Source organism: Microcaecilia unicolor, chromosome 7 (genome assembly GCF_901765095.1).
Source record: "Microcaecilia unicolor chromosome 7, aMicUni1.1, whole genome shotgun sequence".
NCBI lineage: Eukaryota > Metazoa > Chordata > Amphibia > Gymnophiona > Siphonopidae > Microcaecilia > Microcaecilia unicolor.
In genome coordinates this window covers 45,964,088-45,991,147 of record NC_044037.1, presented here as the reverse complement: position 1 = coordinate 45,991,147, position 27,060 = coordinate 45,964,088, and the positions used below count along the sequence as shown (strand labels likewise).

Here is a 27,060-nt window from a genome sequence, read left to right as displayed (position 1 = left end):
GGGACACAGAAAGATATGCTGGGCATGGAGGTAGTATAGGGACAGAGATACAGAGGAAATGCTGGACAGGACAGATCAGGGATGCAGAGGGAAGACGAATGGAGGACATGGAGAGAGAAGTGTTAAATGTACAGGAGACCCTGCAACTAGAGGAAAAAACAGAGACACAGAAAAGAAACAGTGGAACATTCCGTTGTACAGGGTGTGAAGGAAGGTGTGGCCAAGGACTTGGGGCGGGCTGGTGTCAGGTTTTTCTCTGTCAAAAGTTGGCAACCCTGGCTACAGTATATATCAAAGGAGTTCTCTCCTCCACCTCTTTAGCCCCCCTTCCCTCAATCAAACTTGGGGAATGGGGGTGGGGAGGGTTCCAAAATTTCTGAGTTGGCTCCTAAATGCAAACAAGGTCTGAACTAGACCATAACAAAGACCAAAATCATAGCTGTGAGGAAGCAGGGTTGAAAAGGGCAGATGCAGAGAAGTTCTGCAGGACATGAAGCTGAGGAAAGTGAAATTCTCAGTTTTTCAGTAATCCTAGTGATTAGCTAGATGGTCATCTTAGCTCTAAGAAATTGCCACTGCCAAACTTTATTCTACTATACACAAACTTCTCTACAGAAAATTAAATGCACTGCACTAGCCTCAAGATTTGTGCGCACATTATTAAAGGTATACTTAAATGGTTGTCTTTAGGAAAAATCACTACTATTTTGAGTTTTACCTTTTGTGACACTTGCATGCTGTTTTCCTGCATGTTCATAATTGCATCAGAAATTTTCACGTCAATTGGATCCATGACAGACTCAATGTTAAAGGGTCCTTCCAGTCTTTCTGCCACCATCAGCGTTGCATCTGTTAAAAATCAACCACCAAGATTAAAGGTTATTCACGTTGGAGGTCACATGCACAGTGTGAAGCCAAAATTGAAAAAAACTTCACAAAAATGGCTATGTTGAGCTGCTTGTAAAGAAGTTTGTGGTTTGGGCAGATGAGAAAGTTAAGCTACTAGAAAGAATTTTCAACACAAGCTAACTAAACTTAGATTCCCCCCCCCCCCCTCCCCACCTCTAATTACAAGTATAGCAGGCCTAACGTTTTGTCAGTTATTTTGAACTGTAAACTAACCACTGAGCGGTCATCTGAAAATCTGTTATACTATCTGTGTCCAACACCACAGTCAAACTTGTTCAGATCAGAATGGGAGGATCAGCTCAGAGCACTCAAGATTCTAGTTTTTCATCACTTGATCAAGTTATTCAAAACATTTTTGGCCTTGAAAGCTACCGATGACATGTTTTTGAGTAGCCAAGAAAACCATTAAGAAATCCTGCATGAGGACTGTTACAAGCCATGTTGTTTGTCAGCTGCTTGTCAAATTTTGGAAAGATTTGACAAAGGGCTCTGTATTCATGACAGGCCACTGTAGGGCTAAAAAACGAAAATTAGCCACCTACATTCCACCGCAGACCCACATTCTTTATCAGGAAATGGTACTCTGGGCAACATTCCAGGACTTGCCCGAGCGAAGGCAGGCAAACTGATACAAATCCGTCTGAACTGTGGAACTGGAGCAAACCATTTTACTCCCCTCTCCCACAAGGAATTCTCTCATAGCAGACAGAAAGAGCCATATTAAGTTTATCAAGTGTGAATGAGAAATAAAATACCCTTTCCATTATTATTTAGTTTAAAAATAGTAACCAAATATTCTGTTCAAAAGCCAACACCACTTTCCACATTAAGAGATATCTAAACCATGATAGTTATTTCTCCTTTTAAGGGCATACAGGATCCTGTATTTTAGTAACATTTGTGTTCAGGAGTATATCAACATCATTCCATTTCTCAGTCTGTGAAGCAGAAGCACCTTTTTGTTACTGTTTAATAAGCTTGAAATAGCACCCTATAGTTTACTCTATAGTAATATTCAAACTGCAGTTCTTAAGATTATAACAGGATTATATTTCCGTTTAAAGAAATTATAGCGACCCTTCAAATACTTAAAAAAACCCAAAAAACATACCATCAGGTTTTGTCTACCCTATTATCTCTTTACTTCATTAGCATATGTGAAACTAAAGTTCAATTCCACATAAGTGCACATTCATATTTGTATATTAGTAAATTTATGAATAACTTTTCAAAATATTCAAAGGGATGAAAAGTAAAAAATAAAATCACAAATAAATGCAAAATATATGAAAAGGTAAAAAGAAACCATAAATTTAAAATATGCTTAATCACCAAATGCCTGTTAGAACAACCAGGTTTTTGAAAATATGTTAAAGACTGGAATGTCAGATTCATGCTGTAGCTCTACAGCCATTGAGCAATCATCACTGTACATCATCACCGTACATGATGAACGACGACAGATAAATACCAGTATGTTCCATCTAGTCTGCCCAGTAAGACAGCTAGTAGAGTTGTACCTGCCGCACTGTACATCCCAGGCTCATCCCATGCTCTCTTGAATTCTGTCACGGTTTTTTGTCCCTACCACACCCTTTCATGAAAAAGCTATTTCCTGATGTTGGCCTTAAGTCTACCTCCTTGGAACTTCAACTCAAGTCCTCTAGTTCTATAGCTTCCCTGTCCCTGAAAAAATGCTTTTGTATTAATATCTTTCAAGTATTTAAATATCTATTATTATTATTATTTTTTTTTTGTTACATTTGTATCCTGCACTTTCCTACTCATGGCAGGTTCAATGCGGCTTACATGGGGCAATGGAGGGTTAAGTGACTTGCCCAGAGTCACAAGGAGCTGCCTGTGCCTGAAGTGGGAATTGAACTCAGTTCCCCAGGACCAAAGTCCACCACCCTAACCACTAGGCCACTCCTCCACTCCCATCCAGTCTCTTCTCTCCTCAAGGGCAGTGGTTTTCAATCCAATTCCTTGGGGCACACCGGGTCTGGTTTTCAGGGCTTCCACAATGGAATATGCATGAGATCGATTTGCATACAAATCTCTCTCATAAATATCCAGAAAATCAGACTGGGTTGAGAACCACTGCTCTAGGGTATACACGTTCAGGCCTTCAAGTTTATTCTCACAGGTCCCATACTGTTTTTGTCTCCTTCCTCTGAACAGCTTCAAGTCTTTTACATCCTTAGGGATCCTTTTACTAAGCTGCGTAGGTGCCTACATGCGTCAGTTTTGAACTACCGCCTGGCTACCGTGTGGCCCAGGCGGTAATTAGATTTTTTTATGCGTGTCCACTAAGTGTGCCGGAAAATAAATGTCATTTTCTGGCGCATGGCGCTAACCGGGCCACCCAGTTAACGCGCGAGACCTTACTGTTAGGTCAATGGGTGGCAGTAAGGTCTCAGGCCCCAAATGGAAACGTTAGAGGAGCAGGTGGGGGGAAGAGGGGGTGGTGGTTGGGAGGCGAGGATAGGGGAGGGCAGACTTATACGGTCTATACCAGAGCCAGTGATGGGAGGCGGGACTGGTGGTTGGGAGGCAGGAAATACTGCTGGGCAGACTTATATGGTCTGTGCCCTGAAAAGGACAGGTACAAATTCAAGGTAAGGTATACACATATGAGTTTGTCTTGGGCAGACTGGATGGACCATGCAGGTCTTTTTCTGCCGTCATCTACTATATTACTATGTTACTATGTGCTAATTTTTATTTTGCTGCACGTCCATTTTCGCACCCCCCCCCCCCCCCAAAAAAAGGCCTTTTTTGCAGGTGTGCTGAAAAATTGACCTGCACGCGTCCAATACACATGTCTACACCAGCACAGGCCACTTTTCAGCGCACCTTAGTAAAAGGACCTCTTAGTGAGGTAATTCTTAGATAAGCTGAAATAGAAAAATGTATCACCAATATAGTCTGTGCTCTTCCATACAAAGAATGTTGTTCTGCTGTTTCTATAAGGCTGGAGCCTACTGAAATGTCAAGGTCTGCCAGGTTTGTCTAACATGGGGGAGCTCACTGACCTTTTTTTTTCAATATACTGTAGTGGGGATCATCACTCTCCCTCAACAACCTGCAAAGGGTGCAAATCTTGGGCCATGTTAGAGGTTACATCTGCTATGTGATGAATTGGTTTTAGCTTCTGTAAAATAACTTTGTTGAATTCAAGAGCACTTGAAGATTTGTTCCAGATAAGATTTTCTCTCACATGTTTCACTATGCACAAATGGATTAGGTAGTTTGGTTCAGGAAGTATCCCTGAAGAGAACATGTTTATTTTAGGAGGTTTTGGACTGTACCATATGTGAAATGACTTTTGTAACACTATTGTTCTATTTAATGGTTCTTAGTTAAGATGATTTTGTGGCACAATGTTGACAAATGAAACAGTGCTAAGTACTACATTTCTGATAACATAAATAACGCTCCCTTTCACAAAATATTTTTTCATAAAAAACTAAGGACCCTTTTACAAAGGTGTGGTAGGCTCTGTGTGCATACAGTGCATGCCAAAATGAGACTACCGCCAGACTAGCATGCCACCTGGTGGTACTTTTGGATTTGGCGTGCGGCCATACTGTCAGAACAAAATTTTTTTTTATTTACTACTGCGTGGGGTGTTGATCAGCAGTTGGAACGTGACGACTGGTCACCGCGTGTGTACAGTGTGCGCTCTTACCACTAGATCAGTGGCGTAGCCACGGGTGGGCTTGGGTGGGCCAGGTCCCACCCATTTATGGCTCAGGCCCACCCAATAGTAGCACATGTTTAGTGGTAACTGGTGGGAGTCCCAAGCTCCGCCAGCTGAAGATTTCCCCTGATGGTAACGAAAACGCTACTCTTCACAACACCTGCACCTGCTCAGTTTTCAGTGTATTCCTGCTGCCAAGGTGGAAAGAAGCGTTTTCCCAGCAGCTGAGATTTTTTTTTTTTTGGGGGGGGGGGGGGGGGGAGGAGAACACTTGGTGCCCACTCAATTCTTGCCTAGGCCCACCCAAAATCTATTGTCTGGCTACGCCCCTGCACTAGATCAACGGGCGTTAAGGGCTCAGGCTGTTAAACAGTCGCGAGCTGGTTTCAATTTTACCTACAGGCCCTGTTCCCAGCCCATTGACAAAAAAGCCCTTTTCCCCAGATACGGTAAAAACTGGCCCAATGTGTGTCAAAAACATGTGCCCACACTACTGCTGGCCACATTTTGCCATGGCTTAGTAAAAGGACCCCTGAAACATTACTTAAGTTGTGTACTACAGGTTGATTGAAATTACTCACCAAAACGCAAAGCTTTGACAGGAACTGAAACTAAAAACTCAAGTTTGGTTGAGTGAATGTGAACCAATGAGGGTTGCTGGAGATGGTCAGAGCTTGCAGTCTGCATTCCTCTGCTAAATCCATAATGTCCAAGTCAGAATATAATAATTTAAATAATGAAAGACCATATTTCACCTCCAAGCAAAGTAGCCTCCACACACATGGACTGTAGCTAATGAAAACAAACTAAAAGCCATAGTACTTTTACAGTGGTTGACTCTGTGCCACACTCAGAGTTACAGTTGATGTCATAACTCCAGAGTGGCTACTTCTTAAGTAGCCAAACTCCTGCTAAAATTTTGTATCGAAACCATTTATTTGGAGCACCTATTTACTATATAAACTATTGTGAAAGATCATAACTACATTACTTGCAGTAGAAGTACAAAAGAGTAGCCCCTTTCAGAACTACCTGGTGGTCTAGTCAGGGCAGGCACAATGCCCCAGTGTCAGCAGCCATTTTGAAAGCAGTCAGAATAGAAGGGAGCCTGCTCTCTCTCTCTCAGTAGCCTGCAGCAGCAAGGGGGTACAGGCTCCAGGAATGGGACTTAGAGCCACATTCACTTCCTCTTTATGTTGTTATCGCTGCTGTGATAAGAGGGGAAACGGAATGGGACTTGATATACTGCCTTTCTGTGGTTTTTGCAACTACATTCAAAGCAGGTTACATAGTATATACAGGTACTTATATGTACCTGGGGCAATGGAGGGTTAAGTGAGGGTTAAGTGACTTGCCCAGTCACAAGAAGCTGCAGTGGGAATCGAGCCCAGTTCCGCAGGATTAAAGTCCTCTGCACTAACCACTAGGCTGCTCCTGTACTTGGTTTCCAGCAGGGGGAGGCGGTGGTCTGATGTTAGAGGAAGACACTAATAAATGAGGGCTCCATACCAGCATCCCCCTAGGGCAGAGGTTCTTCGCATTTTTTAGTTCCCACACCCCTTTAACTTAAAGGAACCCGTGCACCCCCTTCCTAAACCATGTATCCACTAGTGACAACTGATATCTACATATGGACAACTGGAGCCAACTGTAGAACCAAAGAGACTATTACCAGTGTCTGCAGGACATATAAAGAGACTCTACAAGGCCGTGGTTTGGAAAAAAACAATGCTTACGTCAGACGTCCACAGAATCTCACACTTAGTGTTGCTGATTTGATGCGGAAGACAGGATGCTGGGCTCGATGGATCCTTTTTCTTTTCCCAGTGTGGCATTACTTATGTACTTATGTAAGAAAACACTGGTGTAGATGCATCAGTCAGCTGGCTGATCACTAAATGTGCGAGACTGTAAACAAATGTAAACCGCTAAGCGGTTACCAAAAGCTAATAGCCGCTAACAATGCTAACTACTAACATATCACTAAAATTACAATAGTACATAGTTACAGTACCCAATAGCTGTCCTAATAATTGCCTCAGATTTCAAGAGCCTTCTCCATACCCTGTTTGCCTTCTTCCAGCATCCTTTGGAGTGAGCAGGTACCACTGGTTAAAAGACCTTGCCTTAGAAGAGGTTGCCTTTCTTGGTACTTTGCCAAAAATGGCTACTAACTCCTGTTTGAGAGCTCACTGGTCTGGAGTTTTTCCTGATAAAACTGGAGGCATCTAAGAACTCCAAGTATGGACGGTAATTTGTTTTACCAGCCATACTTTTTTTTTTCTCAGAAAGGAACCAGAGGTAATATTAATAACATAAAATACAAGAATATACTATACCATGCACATTTGCATGTAGCTGTCAACTATTTTGCTTGATATGGTTGCATACTAATGGGCCACACTTATGATGCTCTTATACAGGAATTCCTTTAAGTATCTTATTTAGAAATGCCATTTTGCAGGTTAACACTTATCAATGGACTTTAAGAATAATCCTCTAAAAACCTATAGATGAAATGAACAGAAAACTCTGTAGATACAGATTGCGGATGAGTTGAGCACAAAAAATGACAATAATTGCTTACAGCTTGGGCTTTAGCAGTTCAGACCAGCAAAAATATCTCCCAACAAAATGCATATTGTATTTTTTTTTAAAGGATAATAAATGAAACATGATTTATCCTGGTGGCTTCTAATAAAGTAATTCTTGTAGGCAAAGACTGCAAGAATGAATGCATCATTGTGCTGAAGTCGGAGGAAACATGCTTTTCATGTGCTGGGTAAATGGGAAACTTTTGTAAATAAGTGAAGCACAACTTTAAAATGTGCCCATACTTGTCAAAGATTTTGGAAGATTCCCTCCCCCTCCAACCTACATAAAATGATCTGTCGTCCTTCACAAAGCAGTGGCTTTTCAACTAAAATATTTTTTGAATGGGCAAGATAATCAAACATGGGAAAAATGCAATTTTTTACACCAGAAAATCATTCAGTTTTCTAATTACTTACTCCCTCAGCAGCAAGGCAAAGCCCCAGATCAATAATGTGTTTGTGAAAGCATGAAAAGGAAACACAAACCCCAATTCTTTTGGCTGTTTGGTGTCTAAGCTTCAAGCCGGCTAGGCCATACACAAGAGCATGGGAATGTAGAGCGAATTGGGCCCTTTGTTACTCATGGTGCTATGGTGTTACATGTATCACAGTTAAGGAATGCAGCCTCCGCTTTGACTGCTGATATAGAAAATGCTTTCGGCCTCCAGCAGAGCAGTGAAAGCTGGTCATAAAAGATAAGGAAACAAATAATTGGCCTTGGAAGGATACAGCTCTTCAGTAGAAGTGACAGACACTGACAAGAAGTGCTACAAAGAAAGAAAAATTCTCATTAAAGTGTATCTAGGCCGGCATACTTATATGGGCAGAGTGGAATAGCTATGTGGCTCCAGCCAGGATTTGGCCTCTGTGGTCCCTGCCAGTGATCGTAACTAACAGTAAACTCCTTCTGACACCATTTGACATTAATAAGGCTGGCTCCGATTCAGAATAATGTCTATTCATAAAGGCGCGTTAAGGAATTTTCAGACTCTGGTTTAAAAATTCTTGCAGAAGGACTGAATGCAAGATGGCTTAGCTCAGTTGATGTGCTTTGGCCACCGAGGGGGTAACTGTATACGGAGCTCTCTAGTTTTAGTCAGCGTTAAATGGTGGGGGGGGTTCCAGTCATTTATGCGCAGAAATTACTTCCAGAATACAGACTAGCAGGAAAGTAGATGTTGTGCTTTGATGGCATGTACATGGCAGTTTGGGTGAAGCACACATATACACATTATAATTTACATACATTTGTACAGGTATTTCGCATTTCTCTTCTACTTGTGCTACTATTCTGTAAAGAAAAGAAGGCTTCAAATAGGCACATAAGGATTGTCATACTGGGACAGACCAAAGGTCCATCAAGCCCAGTATCCTATTTCCAATTCCAGGTCACAAGTACCTGTCAAGATTCCAGAACAGGAGGACAGATTTTATACTGCTTATCCTAGGAAGAAGCAGTGGATTTTCCATCTTAATAACAGCTTATGGACTTTTCCTTTAGGAAATTAGCCAAACCTTTTTTTAAACCCTGCTAAGATAACCGCACCATAACTAGCACCTTTGTAGGTACCCTGTTATAGAATTAACCTCCTAGGGGCCATTGAAGAAAGGTTAGGCTCCACCATTTCATGTGCTTACTGTGAATTCAGTCATGGGAATTGAGCTTGCAGTTGCCATTATAGAATACCAGTATAATTTGGCATTTATGTATCAACATTTAGACATGACCACTTATGCCATGACTTAAGGCGAATGTACAGGTGCACACTTGAATGCAGCATCTTGCATGTGTAGGCGACAATATTTTATGAAGTGTGCACTAGAATAGTGGGAACACCCATGACCTGCCCACACGGGTTAAGTCAATTTACACGGGTAAGTTACAGACAAGGGCAGTGGTTCCCAAACCTGGGGTCCTGGCGTCAACCCAGCCAGTCAGGTTTTCAGGATGCCCACAATGAATATTCGTGAGAAAGATTTACATGTAGTGGAGACAGTGCATGCAAATCTCTCTCTCTGTCATGAATATTCATTGTGGGTATCCTGAAAACCTGACTGGCTGGGGTGCCTCCAGGACCAGGTTTGGGAACCACTGGATTAGGGTCATAAATTACACATGTAAATGCAAAACAGTGCTAGTTAAGATCATTTTAAGGACCAATGAAGCAAGTTGAACACATAACTGATAAAATAATACCAAGTGTAATCATGTGAATGACTGTGATCACCATGTACAGAATGAGAGGGTTAGCGTTAGGTTGAGAATCTCCGTTTTTCCCAGTGACCTTTGACAAGGCGGAGTGGAGGAGTAGCCTAAAGGTTAGTGCAGCAGACTGGGATCCTGGAGAACTGGGTTCGACTCCCACTGCAGTCCGTGACCCCCCTGGGCAAGTCACTTAACCCTCTATTGTCCCAGGTACAAAAACTTAGATTGTGAGCCCATAAGGGACAGAGAAAGTGTACCTGCATATAATGTGTACAGTGCTGCATATGTCTAGTAGCGCTGTAGAAATGGATAGTAGTAGCAGGTAGTAGCGCTTCAGACTGCACTACTTCAGGTACAACTTAGACTGTAGTCTTTTTGGGTAGGTCAATAACTTGTGCTCCTGCTTGCAACCCACCTCCAGCTCACAAAAAAGGCAAGAATGGCAGAGTTTAAAAATGACCAAGGGTTCCAATGGACCTTTGAAGCATTAATGAATTTGAACCCGTGCTTATTCTGGCTGAGCTCTGACCGGCACCTGCCCCATGTTTGGGAAAGAAGAAGTGATTTAAAGTATGCAGTTCTCTGCTTTCAAGGCCATTTTCTCGTTGCATATCTCCACCCACCACACACAAACACACACTTCTGTTTCACTAACTACACAAAGATAAGGTTGAGAAACAAAATGGCTTGCTCTTGCTTAAATACAATTCTTTTGTACGCTGCTGCTAATCAGGAAGGCGCGTCACCAGCTACACTGACCTTCAAGCACAAAAGGTAGTGTTCAGCCTAAAACTCTTTTAAGATCTGATTTTAAAATGTGAAGGCTTAGTATCCAAGTGTAAATTTGGCAGGGAGGAGGAGATGGGGACCCTTGACCATTCATGAAAAGAAGTAGCCATTTAAGTGAAGAAAAAAATTCCTGGCAAAGAAAAATGCAAAAAAAGGTCCTACATGTAAACGGTGGCTGAATTCTACAAGCGTAAAGCAGATTAATTAAACCCTTGTGAAAAATTCATGAAAAGGCTCTGGAGATTAACATTATTCATTACTGCAGACCCTTCTGAACTTGCTTAAATGAAACAAAATCAAAGCCCTGACTGCCTGGTATGCAGAACTGCATCTAGACATCTTAGTACCACCAAAAAATAAACGTGTTTAGAATTGCAGCTTGGAGATTAAGTGTTAAGTATGTAAAAAATCTTACAGGTCCTATTTTATTCCTAATGTGGCTTTGCAATGCCAGCACACTGTAAAGGAAACACTAACAATTTAGCAACACAAAGTTTTACTGTATTTTGGGTGGCACTTCAGTTACTGCTTTTCAACGTTAATGAAACTAGGCACCTTAACAGGGCTTTTCCTATTAATCCCTGTTCACATCACTGCAGTTGGATGGCGTACACCCCCAGAGGGCTGGAAATTCAAAAATGAAACTGCAGACCTATTGCTAATAGCCTGTAATCTATCATTAAGATCAGCTGTGACATGTGATGATTGGAAGTGTGGCCACTGTTTAACACTTACCTTTAAAAAGGACTCTGGGGCAGTCATGAAAACTAAGTATGATATTTGGTGCTGGGCAAGAAGGTAGAAGCTATTCTGAAAACCAAAATTACTGGCCATATGGAGATACCTAATGTTTATACAGCAGAGCCAACATAGCTTTAGAAAAGGGATGTCGTGGTTTTTTGTTTTTTTAAGGTGTTGAACATGTCAATAAGGGTGAACGATCTATCTGGATTTTCAGAAGGCATTTAAGAAAGTTCTGCATAAGAGAGATTCCTGAGGAAATTAAAATAGCATGGGATAGGATGCAATGCCTATTGTGAACTGGAATTTAGAAAACAGTGAGATCAATTAGGAGTGGATGTTTTCATCTATACTGTTGACATCATGATAATATTTCCAAAGCCTAATGATCATAGTTTATTGGTATTGAGAATAAAAGAATGTTTGGACTTAGTGGATTATTACATGGTCTGTAGCCCTGCCCAGCGCATCCCAGGATGCAATGGGCGGGGCTGGGCGCCACCATTTTGCAGCGGCGTCGACTGGAAGAGGAGGGAGGCAGGCTGCGTCCCTCCTCCAACGAAAGGTAGGGGGGGCCGGGAGGGGGGTTGTCACCACGGACCACCAGGGATTGAAAGGAGAACGCTGTGGGGGGGAGGAGTTGGGGTGGGCTGGAGGTCCACTGGACCTCCAGCCCCCCCCCCCCCCCCCCCGTCACTGGGTGGGAGAGCGTTTGGCCGGAGGCAGCCACTTCACAATTTCTGGGGGTTTGGGGGGGGCTGGAGACCCACCGGACCTCCAGCCCCTGTTGTTCGGGCCTCGGGGCAGGCTGTTTGACAGGTTTGGGCTTTTGACAGCCCAGACCTGTCAAACAAGCGCGGGAGGATTGTGCTGAGCGCATGCTCAGGCACAATTCTCCCGCACTTCTACATGATAATCAAAGATAATAGCGCTGCTTAGATTTGCATGCATTATCTTTGATCATCTATGCAGAAAAGCCCTACGCTGTTCCAGCACTATTTTTAGAGCGCTGTTTGGAACAGAGCGGGGCTTTGGATCATGAGGGCCTGTATCTGGTAGCTTTCTGCACCTCCCTCAGTGGCGGCCCATTAGGCCAACTAAGGGGAAGGCCTCAGGTGGCACTCTCCCCTTCCCTCCTCAACCCTCTTCCACAAGTTTACCTTATGTTTTCTTTTCCAAAAAGCAGCAGTAATTCTCACAGGATGCCTTGCCGCCGACCTCTTCTCCCTGCTGCTGCCTCCCTCCTGACGCAACTTCCTGTATCCTCAGAGGCAGGATACAGTAGAGTGAAGAGGCTAATGCCGGTGGCACCATGGCACGGCAGCCTATAGGAATTGTTGCTGCCTTTTGGAAAAGAAACTAATGAGGTAAATGCAAGAAAGAGGGTTGAGGAGGGATGGGGAGAGATGCTAGACCGGCGTTAGCTGCAGTGTGTTTCTCAAATCTCAGATATATTGTTGGGGTTGGAAGGATAGAGGGTGGCAGGGGGTTTATTTCAGCTGGATGTGTGTATGGGGACAGAGCTGGCGGGGACAGAGTTTACAAGGATGAGTACAAATTTTGTCCCCATGTCATAAGTACATAAGTAATGCCACATTGGGAAAAGACCAAGGGTCCATCAAGCCCAGCATCCACGACAGCGACCAATCCAGGCCAAGGGCACCTGGCGAGCTTCCCAAACGTACAGACATTCTATACATGTTGTTCCTGGAATTGTGGATTTTTCCCAAGTCCATTTAGTAGTGGTTTATGGACTTGTCCTTTAGGAAACCGTCTAACCCCTTTTTAAACTCTGCTAAGCTAACTGTCTTCACCACGTTCTCTGGCAACGAATTACAGAGTTTAATTATGCATTGGGTGAAGAAAAACTTTCTCCGATTTGTTTTAAAATTTACTACACTGTAGTTCCATCGCATGCCCCCTAGTCCTAGTATTTTTGGAAAGCGTGAACAGACGCTTTACATCCACCTGTTCCACTCCACTCATTATTTTATATACCTCTATCATGTCTCCCCCTCAGCCGTCTCTTCTCCAAGCTGAAAAGCCCTAACCTCCTTAGTCTTTCATAGGGAAGTCGTCCCATCCCCGCTATCATTTTAGTTTCCCTTCGCTGCACCTTTTCCAATTCTACTATATCTTTCTTGAGATGTGGCGACCAGAATTGAACACAATACTCAAGGTGCGGTCGCACCACGGAGCGATACAACGGCATTATAACATCCTCACACCTGTTTTCCATACCTTACCTAATAATACCCAACATTCTATTCGCTTTTCTAAACGCACCACGGAGCGATACAACGGCATTATAACATCCTCACACCTGTTTTCCATACCTTTCCTAATAATACCCAACATTCTATTCGCTTTCCTAACCGCAGCAGCACACTGAGCAGAAGGTTTCAGTGTATTATCGATGACACCCAGATCCCTTTCTTGGTCCGTAACTCCTAACGTGGAACCTTACATGACGTAGCTATAATTCGGGTTCTTTTTTCCCACATGCATCACCTTACACTTGCTCTAATATAGGTATGCTCCACAGGTTGTCTGGCATTAATTTCCCAAAGCTAATGAAGGTTAGGTTTAAAAGGTTCTATTCTTCTAACTTTTCAGGCAGCTTTAATTTGGAACTCTTTTCCATTTTCAATTAGAAATAATTGATTTTATGGCATTTTAGAAAAGTTCTAAAGTCTTTCTTTAGAAAGTTTTTAGTTTTGTGTTTTTATACTAATTTATTTAGTCAGGAGATGTAAAGTATACTAATTTTTTGGGCATTGATTAGTCAATATGTGGTACTGTATTTACTTCCTTGGTAATGTCCAAGTTTCTTGTATGTTATTTATTTATTTATTTTTTGTTTGTTTTGTTACGTTTGTACCCCGCGCTTTCCCACTCATGGCAGGCTCAATGCGGCTTACATGGGGCAATGGAGGGTTAAGTGACTTGCCCAGAGTCACAAGGAGCTGCCTTTGCCGGGAATTGAACTCAGTTCCTCAGGTCCCCAGGACCAAAGTCCACCACCCTAACCACTAGGCCACTCCTCCACTGGTCAGAACCTGAAAAAGGAGGCTGTGGAATATAAAAACTAATGATATGCAGTGGGATTTGAACTGCGTTTCGCTCCTCCAGTATAAAATTAGTACATTTGCATATCACAAAACACTGTAGGCTTGCTGGCCTATTAAAAAAATATATATATATTGTCGTTTGCCAAATCTAGTTGCAAGATGGTGCAACAGGGCCCCTATCTTATGATCTGCCTACTAACATACTAACTGTATGGGGATAACGAAACGCTATTCTTCACCTACAAGAACTACTCACAGTCCAACTACAGCAGACACTCCAGTCTTCTGGGACAATGTTTTCAATATTCTGTGGCAAGTATGCAGTACACTTAAATCATTTTCAATGCATGTGAATATCAAACCATGTGTTGTACTTTATAGAGAGTTTCTTGACATTTCTTTGCTGCTAAGAAAAGAGAAGGGAGGCAGAGGTAGCACTATATAAATTCTATTAGTAGTAGTAGTAGCATGAGAGAATCTAGGGGATGGAGATGAAAAGGGGACCTTAGGAGAAGGACAGACTGATACACAGGGGAAAGGAAATAGGGGAAATCAGGAGAATGGATTACAAGGAGAGGGGAAGGAAAACAGTGCAGAAGAAATAGGATATAGCACGGAAGAGGAAGAGACAACCAGGATCAGGAGAGGGAAAAGAATGAGGACATACTTTTATACCTATTCCAGATACCAGTGCCTTCTTTTACTGCTTACCTTCCCTACAGACTCCTCACTTGCAGCTTCACCCCCTTCTAGCCCTTCTGTTACTTCCAGCTCTCATACGTCCTCCAACCTCTTCACATCCCCCCAGTCACTTTCCCCCAGCTGCCAACTCCAAGATCCCCTCCCCCTCTTCCATCCAGGGATCCTAGTTTTGCATTCTTTATATTGCTTCCCCCATTCCCAGTGCCTCATTCTTCTTATTCCTTTCTCCTTTCCATGTCCCACAATTCCTTCACATTATCCATGCCAGATTGCTACATGGAGGATAGAGACCTTGCTACACATTGGGCTCTGTCCTCTTGTGATGCCTGAGGCCCACATGTTGCATTCTGGCCCCAAAGGCAATAGAGGAGGGGTTCTACAATGCTACTGTCCTCCTAACATTAGGCCAACATGTATTTATTTATTATTTATTTATTACATTTGTACCCCGCGCTTTCCCACAGATAGCAGGTTCAATGCGGCTTACATAGTAAAAAAAACAATTACAAAACATGGAAAACATGATCCCAGGGTAGTTGTGTTAGTATCACTGTCATCAATGAAAGCACTTCGCAAGTTATGCCTGGAATCTGGTTTGCAGTGATTCCATGGAGACCTGCACATTCCATAGCTAGGGCCAAATTTTGTGGCCTTTACCATGGCATCAGGAGAGACTGGAGATTCTGACCTACATTTCATGGCCAAGCCTCAGAGACTCCTAAGGGTATCAGTATTTTTCCCCTTTTTGCAGCTCCTCCAGTCCTGCGCCTGAAACCAGCAGCTGACTGATGGGTTTTTGATCAGAAGCAAACGCAGGTGCTAGAGGCTGTTAGTGTTATACTAGTGCCTGCGTTTGCTACTGCCCTATGATCAGAGCCCTTGAGCACATGAAAACAACAAACTCAAAGGCATGCAAAATAGGGCTCTTAGTGCAAATGCATGCTAAACGTATTCCTCCCCAATGATTAGCGAGCAGCGTGCCAAACATTGGTGCGTTGTCTGCAGCAATCCCTACGCCAGCTCGCAGCTGGCGTTAGAGTTTGCAGACCATATGGGAGAAATGGTGAGCCCTGTCCAGCATACATTTGCATGCTAGCAGGCTCCCCATTCCCCCAATGCAGCCCCCTGCAGGAGCAGGAACCCTAGTGGACCTCCAGTTCCCCCGACCCACCCAACACAAGTTCAGGGGGGGGCTGGAAATCTGGTGGGTCTCCAGCCCCCCTACCATGTAGCACCCCCCCCCCCCCGACCTGGTGGTCTAGGAGCCTTCTTCACCAACTCCCCGTACCTTTGTTGGAGGAGGGAGGTAGACTCCTTCCTCTTCCAGCAGCGCCGCCTCAAAAATGGTGGTGCCCAGCCCTGCCCAGTGCATCTTGGGATATGCTGAGTGGAGTTGTCCCTTATATGGTGTGAAGCCCCGCCCAGGATACACTGGGCAGGGCACCGCCATTTTCGAATTTTGAATGCCTTCAGAGCGCTGTTTGGAACAGCGGGGGGCTTTTGATTATCTGGGCTTGAATGAGAAGGACTGCTGAAAGGTGTGGGGGGGGGGGGGGGGGGGGGAGAAGACACAGAAAGCTGTACCACAGTTCTACTATAGGCCCATTCCTGGATAGTGTAATTGAATGCAGAGGTTTGCTATTTAAAAAAAAAAAAAAAAAGGAAAGAAAAAAAAAATCAGTGCCTTGGTGGTGGGTCAAGGAAGGAGTTCTCTTTCCTGTTTTTGTTCTACTCTGCTAATTCCAGCATTTTCAATGAACCAGAGGTAGACAGGGTCAAAAATTACAGCTGCAATTAGGAGTCAATTGTATTTTTCTTACTTCCCAGATGTGAATCCATCTTTCAAGTTTGCTAAATATTTACATTTAAAACAGGCACCTCTCCAGCTAGGAAGTTAAATTCCACCGTAAAATCTAAACTGCACTACAGCAGGCACATCCTGTTCAATAACAAAACACTATTGCATAAAAATGTCACTCCTTTCATCGTACAGCTTGGCAATGCGACTATAGCTCATTAAAAGAATGTCTTGCAACACATGGTAAGCACAGCGTTTTCATGAACATTTCCTGAATTGCACCTGGCAACATAGTACCCAATATAAGTGTTCAGATCTCCTACCCAAGTACCCACTCTGGTGTTTTTGGTTAGATGGTTAGGAAAGACACTGTTCGTGCTTAAGGAATACACTGGGTCTAGTGTGGAAAATTTCCAAATTGCATAAATACCCAGCTCTCTCGAGGTTATCAGGCCTATGACACTTTTCCTCATTCTGAAAATGATAATTGCTCCAGCTCTGGGAAATATTAAGCTCAGTCCTGCTGAGCTTTAGTCCTATGCCCAGTTAATTCATACACCTGCAAATTTCACAGACGAGGTCCTCAAAAATGCCTCCGTTCTCAAAACAAAACAAAACAAAAATAGAAGACGACAACTGGAAAAGCCTACGAATAGGGAAGCCATGACCAATTAGACCTTATTGATCCTTGACTGACCACCACAGCACCAATAGCCAACCTGGGTGAAATAAGACCTTAGTGTGTCAGGTTATCATCTATGCTTTCTTGTGTTATAGCCGACTTCACAAGGGTAATAGCAGAATGAGCTGAAAGTTCTCCTCCATAATAAATTCTAAAAATTCTGTCTGGCAGAAACTCACTAACAGTTCCCTTTGGGAACAGGACTTCCTCCTAACTATATGAAAAATGAAATTGGCAGGTTATATATGCCTAACAATCTCGTCTATCATTGTCTAGCAATACTACATGCCACAGAGCAGCCAAGCTCCCGTGAAACCATCCAGACTGGTGCACACAGCAAGGACTTGAGTGGTCACAGTGCCCTCTGAGGTTGAATATTACAAAATTTATAAGTTATCCAAAACAATCAACTCTATTTTCAAAGACACTGGGGGTGGAGGGGAGTGTTGGATCCTATATGTTCTCTACCCACAAATATAAGAGAACCAGATGGAATCGAAAACAGACTTTGAAAAGGAATGTTATCCCACAAGTTCTCACATTTCTACATCTGCCAGTTGAGATACATTCTTAGTAACAGAACGCAACAACCAGGCAGACTGGGATCAGCCAACAGGACACCTACAACCGCCATCTAAAGTGCAGAGAAAAAGTCTGTGAACCTCTCATGATGGTCCAGATGTTAGCACTGTAAACTCAGAACATGATTAAGTACAAAATGTAAACCCTGGAAACAAAAATAACACCACTGAAAAAGTTACTCAAAGTTTTGTTTTTTTTAATCTACCACTTTGAGCAACAACAGCAGTTACAGTTATACCTTGCTCAGGTTTTAAACCACTGACTTACTGGGTAACAATGCATTCCACCCGAAGGGGTCAATCTGCTATTCTATTAAATAAGAGTGTGTTCAATTAAAAGGAGGCTACCTTCAAATACACAGTTTCTAGCATGGCATTCAGATCATACACACCATACAATTATTAATCCATATTTTCTCACCTATAAAATTGTTCCACTCTGTGTCAAGATCCCCTAGGTTGGCCAAGCAGCCTCTCATGACATTAAGGCAGTAGTTATTACATGGCTTCACGGTAACGAGGCCCCGACAGTAGGGACAGTACATCATTTTCAGGAGAGCTTGATGGCATTGAGGTGTTGGATTTACCTTTTGGAGGAAAAGAAATACAGACTGTTAAGTCCCAAAAAGAAGCAGCTAAAAAGCAGAGTCTCCGAAATCTGAAACTCAAGATAGTAGGGCAAACAGAACAAACATGTTGACACAATGAACTCTAATAATATAAATGGTACATAAAGACATTAGATATTCGAAAAGCTCTCATTAAATACCAGCCTTTTGTTCCAGTGGTCAGGTTTATTTCTCCCTGTGTATTACACTTTGCACTTGTACATATTAAATTTAACCAGCTTTTTTCTGTCCAGTCTTTTAGTTTTACAAGATCGTTCAACAAATCCTCACAATTTAAAGACATTATTATTACTATTATTGCATTTGATATACTGCCTTCTATGGTACAAAGTGGTTTATATATTATTTCAAATGCAACAAAATAAATAAATAAATAAATAAATGTCCTTAGTGGGCTCACAATTTATGTTTTGTACCTGGGGCAATGGTGGGTTAAGTAACTTACCCAGGGTCACCAGGAGCTGAATAAAATAAATGTATCAAAACCTCACCAAAAAGGGGAGCAAAATGGCCACCAGCAAGGATGTGTTATACTGAGCTTTGCCTGAACCTTTGTGTTTTTCCTTCATTTACATTTCCTGATGCTTAAGCAGAAAGGGAAGCCTCGAGCTCACCCTGGCTCGGTTGGCTCCCGGCAGCAGAGAGCTAACCCAGTTCACTTGTCAGAACATTCCTCTGGATGTTTCTGCTGCGCAAGGTGAAAGAGCCCTGCGCTAGAGAGTGAAGCATCGCTCAGCCCAATTGGCCCTCCGTCACTCCAAAGAATGATGATGCCAGAGATGCTGTTAGTGTCTGGCATGGCTCTGTTGTTATTAGCCTCTGATGGGGGGGGGGGGGGGGCAGGCTTCACCCTCTACTTTGGCATTATTGTCATCGTCGGTCTTTGCTGCAGCACAGTCCATTTCTGGAAAGACCAAGGAAGCCCCAGGAGGGAGGCTGGTTCCTTTCTCCTCCCCCCCCCCCCCCCCCCCCCGGTTAAACCATCAGAGGTGACTCTCAATACTATCAGGGCTGGGTTGGAATCTATCTATAAGGTATGTTCTTTGGCATTCCCAATGGTAGCTGAGAACTTTTGTAGGATTAGGAAGGCTGAAGAAAACTTTGAAAACACACGGTGGGAAGACTGAAGAGTTAATGGGCCAAGTTACTCAGGTTAAAAATTCTCAAGCTACTTTATTACAAGACCGTTTGTTGATTTACAGGAAAACTGACAATTTTGAGAATTATACTAAATACTTGAACTTGTCTCTGTTAAATTTTCCTCAGTTAATGACGTCACCTAAGGAAATATTTTATAAATACCTTGATGGTAGAAAATAAATCCTTTTTAAACACAATTTCTAAGAAGCAATCTACTCCTGACAGAGAATCCTCAATGGTGGATGTTTCCACAGATAGTCTGAAGTTGACTGATAATCTGGAGAAATCACAAGTGGTAGTGCTAAGATCCACCTTGTTGGTGACTTTTGTCTTTAATCAGGATAAGGAAGCTTTAATGCAACTATACTTTAAAACTAAAGTCTTGAACTTCCATGGGGCTCAAATTTCCATTTTTCCTGAGTGGCTAAATCTACCCACGCCAGACAGAGGCAGTTCCTGGCCCTTCACCAAAGAGTATTGGAAGTGGGTGCTAAGTTTCAGTTAAGATACCCATGTAAATGTATAGTTTGTTTGGACAACCACACATATATATTTTCTATGATGCTTCCCAATTGCAATTTTTCCATGAAGGGAAGGGGGCACTGCCACAGATGGGACTTAAGACATCTTTGACTCCCTGAGCCATTTATATTGGATTGATCACTTGCTTTGTTTAGAATCTATTTCTTCCTCTTCCTCTGACAATTCTGATTCTTGCTCCCTCTCTATTTGTGGACTATATAGCGCTAATTTACTTATTTCTTGAAAAATAAATATGTTATTAAGCTCTTTATTCTGATTCATATTTGTTTTGATGTAATTTTTTGGAAATGCAATTAAAAAAACAAAATCTCACCAAAAGGAATTTCACCACCTCTAAACCAATACTCATACTGTCTCACTGCATTTCTTTTGAGGAGTGGGGGTCATAAGAGAAACTGTTATAGAATGAAATGATTTAAACCCGCCCAAATTCTGCTAAAGAAGGAGAGGGATTCAAAGGAGGAAGTGACATACCATGTCTCCTCGAAAGATGATAGCTGAACACTGAAATAGTATGATCTTTCTAGCCCAAGCCAACTTCCTAGCCACTAGGCCCCACTCATTCGATGCACAAGGCCTGGATCCATAAACTGCGACTGCTGTTGTGGAACTCGGATATGCTTTTACTAAGGTGCACCACATGATAAGACACCCATAGGAATATAATGGGCGCCTTATTTAGAGCACACTAATCATTAGTGCAACTTAGTAAAAGTACTCCTTAGGAAGCAGCCAGGTCTTTAAATGCGCACGTTTGAAGGAGCCCTGTCCTACTGGGTACTCATCCTGTCACTTGGGGTTGCAGAACTTCCTTTGCCTGCCCATTAATATAAGAAAAACCATGCTGACTCAAGATCATGGACGATCAAGCCCAGCATTGTTTCAGACAGTGGCCAACCAAAGTTACAACTACCAGCAGATCCCAAAAGGTAGATCAAAATATCTCAAGGAATAACTAATGACTTTCCACAAGCCTTCTTGGCTAATATTTCATGGACTTTTCCTCCAGGAACTTGTTGAAACCACTTTTGTGCCCTGCTTTGCTAGTCACCTTTGACCACATTCACTGGCAACAGATTCCTTAGTTTTAACATGCACTACATCAACAAATACCTTTGAAAACTAATTGTAGAATCTATCGATTGTTAGTTTCAAACTCAGGATACTTCATGAAAGGTTAAACAGCCATCACCTATTCTACCCATTCGTGATTTTGTGAACTATCCTATCCCTTTTCAGTCAAAGAGCCCTAACACCCATTAAGCCTATCTTCATGAAGGTAGAGGCGGCTCTATTCTTGCCTCCACTCTCTTCAACCTATTTCTAGCAATCCTCACTACTCTAATTCAGGGCTATGGCATTATCTTTTACTTCTATGCATCCCATATTCAACTAGTACCTTGGTCTTCAATCCCAGTCTAAAGGGCCGCCAACAGGTATGGCTTTCAGTATACCCCTTAATATACAAGAGAGATTTGCATACAATAAAGTACTTTTACTAGCAAGAAGGGTGAGAAGTTTTCAGACTACTCCTGTGGCCAGATTCTTCTGAGTAGGGTGGTGCTGGTGATCATGTTTGTTGGGGGAGGGGGAGAAAGATTCTAAATGTTAATGGGGGTGGAGGGAGGGCGTAGAACCGAAAGTTTGCCTAGGTCACCTAACACGCTTGCACGGTACTTCTTAGTAGACATTTAAATCAGAATGCTGGACTGTACAATTTAAATAATCATTTGGTTGCAAGAACATTAGGCAAAAACTAAACCTATACAGATCTGAAGATGTGTGTGTGTTATTAGAAAAAAAATATTCATTCTTCCGCACGTATTATTTATGGAACCCCATTTGTTCTTAAAGGGAGTATTAAAATACTGGGAGTCACCCTTAATGCACAACTAACTTTTTCCACCCCCTTCCCCCCCCCCTGAAAAAAAAATGTCATTAAGATAATTTTTCTTCCTGTGCCAGATTCATGCCCTCCATCTATTCCTAGAGAAGATCTCCCAAGTTTGGTATATACACTTGGAATAAATAGACTGGATTGCAGCAATGAATGGGTATTTCCACAGCCAATATGAATTGCCTTCAGCTCATTCAAAACTATGCTGTGAAACTTACCTGCGGTGCTCACAAATACAATCATGTAATCCCACTCCTAGTGAAGTGCTGTTGGCAGCTTTTAGAGCCTTCAGATTCTCCCAAATACTCGGGGGACACACTCCAATCCACTATTTTCTAATTTGCCTCCTTATAGCCTCCCAACTTGCTCTATTAATAATCCACTACCCTTGAGAATCTGCCTTGAAGCCACTAATACATAGATTTCGGTTATGTCTCTCCTACCCCTATCTGATATCAAACATTACACATTCCTCACTCAAATCGGGATTGAAGACGTCAATTCTGCTCTTTGAGCAAACTTTTGGGACCCAGCAAACACTTCAGTATAAGAGCCTAGTTCACCTAATTAAATCTGGTAAAATGGGCAGATTCCGATTTAACTCCTATATACACATCTTCACACCATTCCCCATTTACCTCTCACTCTCTTCCAACTCGCTTGCTATTACTTCTCTGAAATCTTATTTTCATGAACTGCTTTGGTATAATTTGCAATTAAACTAATCCCATGTGCCAGCTGTGTAGAAACTTGGATTAATAAAAGCCTGTGGTACGATCTAGAAATGCAGCAGTGTTGGCCAAAGAGCTCTAGTTTTTATGCAAACATGGTTGAGTAGACCACAACTGGGGGGAAGAAGGGAATCAGTTTCTCCCATGTTATATCAGTGCACAAAGTTAACATTTGACTTTACGGAATGGCGACTACACTAAATATCAAGCTCTCCTGGTCAAAACAGATGAAGCCTTCTCCAACAGAGCTTGAGATACTACAAATGAAAAACTAAATTGTAATCTTTTAAATTACAATTAATGCTGTGTACTGCAAACCCTAATTTTTACTGGAAGTATAGTTTAAAAACCTGCTATGCATGCTTACAAGGATAATGTAGCAAAACTTGAGATCACAGTCAGCCTTTACTGCCTGCCCACAGAGGTCAGGTCACCTTAGATAGGGCAAGACTAACTGTAAACAACGTATAAATACTGCCTTGCTAGAATCACGATGTTTCTGATAGCAGCTCTCTCTTATCAGTGTCCTTACAAGTTGTTTTGCCTTAGTCAAACTGCTGAAATAGTATCTGCAGTCCTCCAAGGTGAAAACTGTCAAGTTAACATCTAACCCAAATTCCAAGTACCCATTAAGGAAAAAGAAGGTGATAAAAGAAGGTTGGATTGTACTCTTGTACTACTGAGCTTTCAATATAACAATGGGTCAATCACTTACTTTATCTGAGGTGCCTAATTTAAGGTAATACATCAAATTCTTTACAAGCTATTGTAAAACTACATAGGTTACAACCCTAAAAAAAAAAAGAATGTCACCTTTGGAAAACCAAGTAATTTAGCGGTAACCAATGAGTTGACTGGAATTTCCTTCCACAAGAATATCCCTTCTAAATTTTAAACTGCACTATTTTCTCACCCTGTATCATTACAAATTATTTTCCTGCTAATGCCATATTTGAAGAAAATCAAAACCGTGGCTCAATTCAAACAATCATTCCTGGCACCTTCAGTATATAATCCAAATTTTCTCAGGTATCCAGCCAGATATAAAGAAGACAATACTTAAATGAAAGTTTTTTCAAACAGCCATTCACTAACTTTATATATATATATATATACATACACACACATATATACACACTTCTAAGTGACCTCAGCGATGTTCATTGCCAGCTTGAATTAATTAGATTATATATGTATATAATCTAATTAATTCTAGCTGGCAATGAACATCGCTGAGGTCAATTAGAAGTGTGTGTATATATATATATATATATAAAGTTATTGAATGGCTGTTTGAAAAAACTTTCATTTAAGCATTCCCTTCTTTATATCTGGCTGGATACCTGAGAAAATTTGGATTATATTTGAAGAAAAAGCATGTCAGTATATAAGGACTGAATCTATGCTCACAACGATGAAAAAAGCCTTCATAAATAAATAGGCCATTAAAAGTAACTTTTTTTTAAGACAGACTATCATTAGCATGTAATTGAGAATGTGGTTAAGGAATTCAAATATCTGGAATTGCAAAGATTTTCTAGATATTTGGCTTTGTAGCTCCCAATGAGCAGCTGAACTTTGGTCTCATCTGTAACAATTTAATGCATCAATTTAAGGCCCTTGAGGGAACAGGAACAGCTGACCAACTGCAACATGCAGATCTAGTACAGGCTTGTCACAGAAAGAAACTCTAGACTGGTGGTGTGCAAACCTCAGAGGTCAAGAGCCAGTACTGGGTCAAAGACCCATCCTGGCCCTTGATCTGCCACAATCACCCTTTCTGCGTTGTTGCTGCTTCTCCACTCCTGCATTCAATTACTCTCCTTGCCTGCAAAGTGAAAATGACAGGCACAGGATGAATGAGAGCGCACAAATTCATATGCAGTGCAGCAGTCCTGCATGAGCTTCCTTAGTAACAAGAAACCTATGTGGTGTTATTGCTGAATCAACGAGGAAGAACAAGCCTCACAGGCCCCATGCACAAGAGCCAACTTTGCAAAATGATGGGTGTTGAGTGCAACCCAAATTATTGCTTTCTGAATACAGTGAAGAAGTTTGCTCAATGCGGTGGGTGCTCAGCACCCACAGAGTTGATACCTATGGCTCCATACTTGATTTTTACATATTTCTTATTTATTGGGATTTATCAACCAGCTTTATGAAAAGATTCACCCAAGGTGGTGTACAGCAGGTACTGTTTAACATAAAACTTACAATTCTATAACAGCATAACAATAGTAAAAATGGCCAAATATAAACATGAGACTTGAGAGCAGCAAATTAAAACCTAATAGGACTACCATGAAACAGTATCAAAAATATACACATTTAACACTACTGACATTCATATAATACGTTGTCAGCATAATACTAATAGAACATCTAATAAGCAAGCATTCGAGCATTCAAATAACAGATATGACGCTAATGCTTTTCTACAGCGTTGTGGACAGAATTCGTCGCAGTGGGGGCTATGCAAGTGGCGCAGGTATTACAGTCATTAAAGAATGTTAGTAGTCCTTCAAATTTGTGTTCTACGGTTTTAAAAGCTTTCAAATCGGATGTTTGATGACGACTTACTGCATGCAATTTTGAAAAGGGCAGCTGTTCGCCCTTTGTTGAAGAAGTCTTCTTTGTCAACGGATCGGGTTGAACATTTTTGTCCAATTTCAAACTTGGGTTTCTTTGTGAAAGTGGTTGAGAAGTTAGTACTGTCTCAACCGACTGATTTTGTGGATTGTTATTCCTTATTAGATCCCTTTCAGTTCAGCTTTTGTATGGGTCATAGTACTGAGACATTGTTGCTTACTATAGTGGAAGATATCCGACTTGGTTTTGATCGGGGTGAGCGGTTTCTTTTGATATCATTGTATGTGGATATCATTCTGCTGCCTTTGATACAGTTGATCACAGCCTACTCCTTGACACGCTGTCCTCACTTGGATTTCGGAATTCTGCTCTCTCCTGGTTCTCCTCTTATCTCTCACAGCGTACTTTTAGTGTATACTCTGGTTGTTCCTCCTCTTCCTCTATCCCGCTGTCAGTGGGTGTACCTCAAGGATCTGTTCTAGGACCTCTCCTTTTCTCCATCTATACTTCCTCCCTTGGTGCTTTGATCTCATCACACGGCTTTCAGTATCACCTTTACGCTGATGACTCCCAGATCTACCTCTCCACACCAGTAATCTCGGCAGAAATCCAGTCCAAGGTATCTGCCTGCCTCTCTGACATTGCTACCTGGATGTTTCACCGCCACCTGAAACTCAATATGTCCAAAACTGAACTCCTTATCTTCCCTCCTAAACCAACCTCTCCCCTTCCCCCATTCTCTATTTCTGTCGACAACACGCTCATTCTTCCTGTCTCGTCTGCTCACAACCTTGGGGTCATCTTCGACTCCTCCCTCTCCTTCTCTGCCCATATTCAACAGATTGCTAAAACCTGTCGTTTCTTCCTATATAACATCGCCAGAATTTGCCCTTTCCTTTCTGAACATGCTATCAGAACCCTCATCACCTCTCGCTTAGACTACTGCAACTTGCTTCTCTCAGGTCTTCCACTCAGCCATCTCTCTCCTCTTCAATCTGTTCAAAACTCTGCCGCATGACTAATATTTCGCCAAAGTCGTTATGCCCATATCAGCCTTCTCCTGAAATCACTTCACTGGCTCCCTATCCGTTTCCATATACAATTCAAGCTCCTCTTGTTGACCTATAAGTGCATTCACTCTGCAGCCCCTCACTACCTCTCCACCCTCATCTCTCCCTACACTCCTTCCCTAGAACTCTGTTCACTAGGCAAATCTCTCCTAATTGCACCCTTCTCCTCCATCCCTAACTCCAGACTCTGCTCCTTCTATCTCGCCACACCTTATGCCTGGAATAGGCTTCCTGAGCCATTACGTCTAGCTCCATCCCTGGCTGCCTTCAAATCCGGCCTACCTGTTTGATGCTGCTTTCGACTCCTGACTTGTAACTTTTATCTTATCCTTATGTGTCCTTCTGTCTGCCCTTCCCTTATCCTTTTTGGTCCTGTCTGTTTGTCCTGATTTAGATTGTAAGCTCTTTTGAGCAGGGACTGTCTTCTTCATGTTCAATTGTAAAGCGCTGCGTACGACTGGTAGCGCTATAGAAGTGATTTATAGTAGTAGTAGTAGTGGCTGCTGCGTTTGATACGATTGATCATACTTTGTTGTTACGCCAATTGCATTCCTTTGGAATCTCGGGAAAGGTGATGGCTTGGTTTCAATCTTTTTTAGATTAGCATACTTTCCAGGTGGTTCAGCATTCTTCACAACTGTGCTGGATGCCAGTTGATGTTGGTGTTCCACAGGGTTTGTGTTTG

General features: G+C 42.2%; 1 protein-coding gene across 1 annotated transcript in view; it reads right to left on the bottom strand.

Moving 5' to 3' along the window:
* Positions 1-27,060, bottom strand: part of GPC4 (glypican 4) — a 214,880-nt gene that overhangs the window by 15,831 nt on the left and 171,989 nt on the right. Inside the window, 2 exon segments of the mRNA XM_030208703.1 lie at positions 719-849; positions 18,198-18,363. Of these exon segments, the coding sequence (XP_030064563.1) occupies positions 719-849; positions 18,198-18,363 (297 nt within the window).